Here is an 8025-nt window from a genome sequence, read left to right on the forward strand (position 1 = left end):
TACTCATTCACAACTGCGCTTACATCTGGTTGACAAGGAGAGAAAAAAACAAAAGTATGGAAATTGTGTCTCTTTTTAAAAACCTACTCTGGATATATCGGTTCTCTATAACACACCAGCAGTCCGAGTGCCCTAACAGTTATCTCAAGTGCCACTCTGCTGTGATTTTAGTGTAAAATAAACCCCTCAACCTAATCCTGTGTCGAACCTGCATTTGATTTCATTAGCCCACAGTGCTTCCTGAGGATGATCAATGCATTGCAATTCAGAGTAGCTGCCAGTCCAGTGTTTGTGATAGGATTGATAATTGACTTTTAATTGTCGATCGCCCCCCCGCCCTGGTGCCCCCCATGTTTGCTGCAAAAGTGCCTTCTTGGATGTCCCTATGGTAGATAAAATGTGTTAAAGCTACCCTCTAGAGTGCCCCTAGAATGGAGGAAATGCGATACAGTGCAATATAGGCTGCTCCAATAGAAAGGTAGTTGGCCTCTAAATGGTTAAATAGTGTTATTATTATTAGTAGTTATATAGTTTAGTGGTTTAAACATGTCATATAATAAAACATTTCTAATCTTAAATGTACAATTGATCAAATTCAGTCACTAGGTGTCGCATTCTTCCTCCCCCGTTCCATTGCATTTACTTCACAACAAGTCATTGCCAGGCACTTACCGTCACTCTACGCCATTTATCCGTTTTTTCCACACTAACTGACGACCCAGAGATACCACGAGATACCAACGTCGTTTTACTATTGGCTCACAAACCTTGTTAAAAGTAGGAACCAAACGTCAGATATCTTCCTTAGAGATAAACAAAACATTCATTTTGGAACCGCCAACATTTCTTAAATGATGAATTCACAATCATAATAATTTTTTTCAGGAAAAGACATACTTTTATTTTGCACCTTTCAAAAGGCTCTGTGAATGTATTATTTATTTATTTTTAAATATTCTTCTACATGAAAATGTTATCAATAAGACCTTTAACCAGGTTTTGTGTTTCTGTTTCAGCATAACAATAAAACATCACACCTTCTTGTCATGTGCAATTTAAAGTCCAACCAGAAGAAAGCAGAGTAAGGCCACTAGTAAAAAAAAATCTATTGGAGTTGCAGCATGAGTATTTATCACATTTTGTATATATCAACAATTGTTAAGAGTTTACAGAGTAATATAGTTATTTAGTTTTGAACAGATTAACAATACACATACATAACCAAACTAACAAATACAGGAAGAGACAGAAACCCCACTGGTCTTATGTGAAACATCCACCAAAATGATGTTAAAAATGTCACAATGTTATAGAGAACACAAGATTAATATGCAGAAAAGAATATAACTTAATAGTGATTACAAACAATTAGAACAATAGACCTATATATAATAACAAACAACAATAATAACAATTAATATATCAAGAAAGGCAGGAAATGTGATTGTGTGATGTGTTAGGACACTGTTACGTGAAGTAAGACAATGAGATGCTCGGTTTCATCATTGTATTTTCACGCACAACTATTTGTTTTTAAAATGAAAACATGAAGAAGCAGTTTAGGATGATGGAAAAGGAAGGATTTCACCTTTTAAAATTATTTTCAGGTGCTGGACAGAGACAGGCAAAAAACAACAATGAAAACAAAAGGAATATCAGAAACACTGTAGAACTTTAAATACATTTTTCTTAATTAAATGATGAACTCCAACAAAGTTTTGTCACTGTTTTTAGGAAACATTAAGTGTTGCAGATATGAATTTGTATTCAGTTGGTTAGTGCCGATTGGTGACTGAGTGCTTTATTTAACAGCTGTTACCTGAACTTATAAGCATCAATTGCAAAAGTACTGAAAATAGTGATGGCGTAAAAAGAAAAGAGGTTTCAGAAATTATTATTATTATTTTAATTTTAATTTTAATTTTATTATTATTATTTTGTTTTTTATTATTATTATTATTATTATCATTATTATTATTATTATTATTATTATTATTATTATTATTATTATTATTATTATTATTATTATTATTATCATCATTAGTAGTAGTAGTAGCGTTGTTGTTATTATAATTAGTGTTATTATTATTAGTAGCCTATTATTATTGGTAGTGTTATGAGTTGTAGAAGCCAAAGTGTGTATTTATTATTATTATTATTATTATTATTATTATTATTATTATTATTATTACTATTTGTTTAGGCTGCACATGTTCTTGTGGTTAGTAGGCTATCACTTCTGGTAATTTGGCACAAGGGTGTGGTTTCACTTATATTACCTGTTCACTGGGATCGCAGGAAAACTTACAAGTGTACTTGCTGTAAAAACTATTAAACTACTGAGAGTATACTTTAACGTGTACTTTCATAAACTAAAAAGTGGGCTACAAGTATAACTAACAGTATACCTATAAGTTCATTTGTAGTATGGTTCATATTATAGTTGCAGGACAAAATACAACTTGGAAGTAACGTAGTTATGTACTCAAAGTTTACTACTCTCACATTTAAAGTATACTTTTATAAATTAAAAAGTGGGCCAATTTAGTCCCAAGATGTATTGTACTACTAGTAAATTGATAGTCAGTGTCAGATTAAGGTGGTCAGGGGCCCCTAGGCTGCTGTTTGTGTGGGGCCCCCTTCTCATCATGCCATGTGTGAAAGTGTGCTAGGATTATTACACGGCCCACAGGTTCACCATCAGAGAGCATTCACACACACATTAAGACAGCCTTTACTCTCAACCTTGAAATATCGAGTATTTTAGGGATTTTCATTAGTAGATCTTGGTCATGGTGTTATTTCAGCCATTGTGCTTTTCGTTTTTGTGCTCCGTGATCATATTTTCTTTAAAATGTTTCTTATGAGCCAATAGGGGTTAAGGTTGTTGGTTTTTTTTCTCTTAAGTTCATTTGAATAATTAAAAATAATCTGGCCAATCCGGGGTCCTTGTAAACATGGGCCCCGAGGCTGCAGCCTAGGCCAGCCTTTGCATTAATCCACCACAGTTGATATTAGTATACTTAATACATAAAGTACACTTGGGATTATACTTGGACTAAATTTACTTCATAAAATAAAATTGAACTATACTACTTTTTTGTAAGGATAAAAAAGGAAAACAGACATTTCTGCGACAGTTATTTAAGGGTAATCAAAGCTTGATGATTCGGCACCTGTATTATTGTTTTGCATTGCATACTTCATAATATTCACCATTAATCAAGCTGTAAATGACAGATCACACCGATTACAGAAATTAAGAAAAACACAATAATTAAAAACATGTTGCTGGTGATTGGAATTATGAAGAAGAAGAATTTTATTTCAAGAGATAACAGTGTTAAATCAATAGTACTACGACCTCTGCCACACAGGTATAGAAGTCTGTCTCGGTGCTACACCACTGGAGCAAAGTTTGAAATATGAACGGCACTCCTCAGTGAGCTTCAGGCACACAAAACAGAACTCCACTTTACACCGGGCACAGAAAACGTTTTTACATTTAGTTTTGTCGTGCTCCACCAGAAAACCACAGGTGGGGCAGGCACGGATGGAGGGACAGCCAGCGACCCCCTCCACATCCTCGAAGGTGATATCAGTGCATCTCTTCAATATCTCCAGTGGACCTTGGCACTCATCATTTGCACAGCGGTCTGAACGTGGAGCCGGACCTTTCCATGTCTTAAAACAATGCCAGCAGAAACTATAAGCCCGTCTTCTCTGAGCTGTGCACACTGGGCATTGGACAATCGGATCATGGATGTCACTTCTCACCACACGAGATTTGCAACCAGGACACTGTTACGTGAAGTAATATATTAATAATATATTGGATTTATATAGCGCTTTATATTAATCTCAAAGACGCTTTAACATAGTCGGGTAAGACAATCATAGTAAGACAATGAGATGCTCGGTTTCATCATTGTATTTTCATGCACAACTATTTGTTTCTAAAATGCAAACATGATCTGTAAGAACAGTTTGTAAATAGTGTAATTGAGTTACTTACTGCTTTGACATCCAAGAAATCCTTGGCAGCGTTACTGAACAGTTTCTTCTCAAAGTGCTCAATTTCTTCGGGGGTCAGAAGAGCCATTTTACAAACTTCCTCGAAGGGCCACTCAACATCACAGCCAGTTTCGCCACACACAAATTTGCAGTCACCCTTAAATATTATAAAGAAAATCAAAGAAAAAACCTTTGAGCAAACAGTTAAGCATCTGCTAAGCTGGTACTACTTATAGGGTTCACTGCAATTCTATCTATCTATCTATCTAATATATATGTATATATATATATATATATATATATTAATATTAATATATATATATATATTAATATATATATTCATACATATATTAATATATTACTTTTATATTAATATATATATATATATATACATATATATATACTGGGGGAAAAAAGTTCGGAAACTTGTGTTTGGTCGATTATTTCTCTGTGGTTACAATGCTAATTGGCATTGTATTTTACATCGTTGGAAAGCCTGTTTATTTACCTTCACATTGTTTACCATTGGCAGAGCATTTTGGCAAAATGGGCGCTACCCACATAATCAGCTGTGCTGCCCTTCCCACAAATGCATGATCCTTACAAGTTGGACATCATTGTGAAGGTAAATAAACAGGCTTTCCAACGATGTAAAATACAATGACCATTAGCATTGTAACAACAGAGAAATAATCCACCAAACACAAGTTTCCGAACTTTTTTCCCCAGTTTATATATATATAAATATATATATATAAACAAACACATTTCATGATGAAGGTGATAAACAACGCTACCTCCTTCAACATTTGTTCGCACCAGTTGGTGAGAGACGTCGGAGTCACAGCATGACCACAGGACATCTTTGCTCTGAGAGACTTGAAGTCTTTGTAGAAAACTATGAGAGACACAAACATGAAGAGCTGTCCAGTCTTACAGGATAAGGACGTTTAAAAGAATGTAATAATAGCCCTTGGTTAAAAAAAGAAAAGAAAAGTTATAGATAGCAGAAGCTCTTTTGCAATAATTTGTATTTGTTAAGCTCAGTTTGTAAATCTTAATACTTACAATCTAAAACATCACGTCCTTCTACAAATGTAAGCGTTGTGTCTCGAGGGTCATAACACTTCTCCTGTTCAGTTGTAAAACGACTCTTCCGTTGTCTGGAGTTATTCTTCTGTTCAGTTGTAAAACGATTCTTCAGTTGTTCGGAGTTATCTTTCTCTTCAGTTGTAAAACGACTCTTCAGTTGTCCGGAGTTATTCTTCTGTTCAGTTGTACAAAAGCTGCCCATCTTGACTAAAAGTACTCCCTCAAAAGAAATAGCTTGTCAGGTCTACAAAGGCTTTCGATTTCTTCCACTATTTATTTCGACAAGTCACGTGATTCTTTTGCCTTATATGTGAAGTCATAAAAAACATCATGTCATTTATTTATCTGTGATCTAAAGTTTCAGTTTATGTATATGCCTAACTGAATAAGTCTGAAGAGGACATCATACAACCCTTACTGTCGCCTACAGCTGCAAAATGAGAATCCAAGTCAAAGTAAACGGACCCAGAGGAGAGGAAAAGATCATCGGTCTGTGCGACTATGAAGAGCAGATGAAGTGTATCACTGTACTGCAATTAAAAAAGAAAATTATTAAACAAATGCATTTAGGTATGTATAATTACTATTTTTTAGTTCCTTAAGGAGATTGTTTTGTCTACATTTATTCGTTTGCAGGAAATTTAACCAGAATCTATCTTCATATTGGACAATTCTGAAGCGCACGATTGTTAACAGTGATGGAATGTAACTAAATTATATTTACTGTTCTTGAGTACACATTTGAAATAGGCCTACTTGTACATTGAGTATTTTCTTTTCATTCCACTTTCTATTTCTACTTCACTACAATCCAGAGGGAAATATTGTACTTTTACCACCCTACATTTATAACGTAAACTTTATTACAATCAGCAGGTAATATACTGTACTTACATGAAATATGACCTCTGCGTTTCACCCATCCTAAGCATTTAGGAGCAGTGGGCTTCTGTGAAGCGTCCGGGGAGCAACTTTTGTCTGACTTCTTTATTTAGTTACTTCACAAAATCAATTTTGCAGACAAAATAAATGTAGATATGTTTTGTTATAAATTAAGTTACCAAACATTTTATACAAGTTTAGCTGAAACAATGAGCCGATTATTCAATTAGTTGATTGATAGAAAATTAATTGGCAAATATTTTGATAATAGTTTGCTGCTTTTCCTTTTATTTATTTTTTAAATTATTTAAATTTTTCACAAACCAAACGATCAATTGATTAATTAATAATGTAATCAGCAGATTAATCCATAATGAAAATAATCATTAGTTGCAGTCCTAGTTAAACAGTGACTACTAACCAACTACAAAGGTAAAGTCCTGCTTTTACATTAATGCATGAATAATAATAATAATAATCTAATGATTTACGGTAGCCTATGTAATACAGTCACAGGGGACATTTTTCTGCATTACATAGGCTACTTTTACTTTTGATAGCCTACTTTATATTTTCCTGATTATACTTACATACTTTTACTGAGGTAACATTTTCAATGCATGCCTTTTACTTGTAACAGAGCATTTTTACAAAGTGGAATCAGTACTTTTATTTAGCTTAGTAAAGCATCTGAATACTTCATCCACCACCGAGTGTGTGGGCTGTAATATAATATGTGGCTGTTCTCCCCCTTTTCCTCCTCTCTACACATTAAAGTTGCAGTCGGTAAACTGTAAATATTATTTTTATAAAACAGTCAGTACATCCTGACAGCAGTGCATGAGACAAGTAATCTGAAAAAAATCATGGTCCTCTGCCGTGATTTCACAGCACTGGAGAACCAATCACAGCCGAGCAGTCTCTACAGGAGCTGTCAATCACTGCTCACAAAGCTCACAAACTCAAACTGTCAAACTAGGCAGCACTTTCTCATTTTACAGCTAAACAGTACACTAAAATGTTTCTGAAGACATTTGAGGAGAGAAATAGGCATTACAGTAACAGAATATTGAATCATCTTTCATTAGCGCGGCCTAGTTTGACCATTTGATCGGAGTTTGCCAGCTGCCCAGAGACTCCTCGGCTCTGATTGGTTGTTTAGATTCGGGCACGGTAGACATTTGCAAATGCCATAGAGAGGCGAAGTCCCGCCCCTTCCTGTGGACCACCATGGGGCCTTATTTTGGAAGAAATATGAACGATAGTCAACAGAGAGAGACAAAAATTTTTTTGATCCCGTTTGAACTGCGCCACGAATCACACACATGAAGATTGTCAGTTTAAAACATAATTTTGCAAGTCAAGACAGTCACAGTTTTTGTAAAACTGTTGAAGTATCAGACTGTGAAAATATGTAATTAGAAAGACGACACACCCAAAAGTCAGACAGTCAGACAGTTTTATAAAAATAATTTTTAATCATATTTTGATATATCAAATTGACTGACAGCAGCTTTAAGAAAATGGTTGTTAAAACCATTTGCCCAAACTTCACCTTTGCCTCCCAGTACTGTACCCCATAGAATTTACTAAATTACTTCCAGTTGGATTATTTTCTTCTTTCCTCAAAAATGCCCAATAATTACTTCCTTGTTCACCACAGTCTTGTTTTCTTCCACTGTACATGTAAGTATCAGTTGGAACCAGTCAGTATTTCATTAGGCTGGTACTTTTTTATAAAATGACGTTACCCTGTAAATACCCTGGCTTTGGCCTATTATAAAGTGTTACTGAACTGAACAATAACATCGCCATTCAGTACTGTTATTTGAAGTTGGTTAATTTGTCTTTAAATATGAGCTGTGATTTTGCAGAATCATTCAACATCAAAGTTCTGTCTGAGGGTAGAAGCTCAGCATCTTCAATTCAACAATATTAATGACATGTTAGAAAGTTAGGACATGATCAACACGTTATTTTCTCATAAGCTATTTGATGACTGATGACTGATGCAAAAAAACAACCTGATGATATATT

At 34.5% G+C, this 8025-nt stretch overlaps 1 protein-coding gene across 1 annotated transcript; it reads right to left on the bottom strand.

The window, feature by feature from the left end:
- Window positions 1-3357: 3357 nt before the first annotated feature.
- LOC119482168 (probable E3 ubiquitin-protein ligase RNF144A-B) lies at window positions 3358-5308 on the bottom strand. The gene is made up of 4 exons (XM_037759590.1): window positions 5083-5308; window positions 4812-4912; window positions 4016-4171; window positions 3358-3801 (listed from the first exon to the last, which is right to left on the bottom strand). Exons 1-4 carry the CDS (start codon window positions 5306-5308, stop codon window positions 3358-3360), a joined length of 927 nt encoding a protein of 308 aa, XP_037615518.1.
- Between the last annotated feature and the right edge of the window lie 2717 nt (window positions 5309-8025).

This window comes from Sebastes umbrosus, chromosome 22 (assembly GCF_015220745.1).
Source record: "Sebastes umbrosus isolate fSebUmb1 chromosome 22, fSebUmb1.pri, whole genome shotgun sequence".
Lineage (NCBI taxonomy): Eukaryota > Metazoa > Chordata > Actinopteri > Perciformes > Sebastidae > Sebastes > Sebastes umbrosus.

Coding starts and splice junctions, on each gene's coding strand:
- LOC119482168 (XM_037759590.1), bottom strand. CDS start 5,308: ATGGGCAGCTTTTGTACAACTGAACAGAAGAATAACTCCGGACAACTG. Junction 4,172..4,811: donor GCGAACAAATGTTGAAGGAG/GTAGCGTTGTTT, acceptor ATAATATTTAAG/GGTGACTGCAAATTTGTGTG. Junction 3,802..4,015: donor ATTTCTTGGATGTCAAAGCA/GTAAGTAACTCA, acceptor TTCACGTAACAG/TGTCCTGGTTGCAAATCTCG.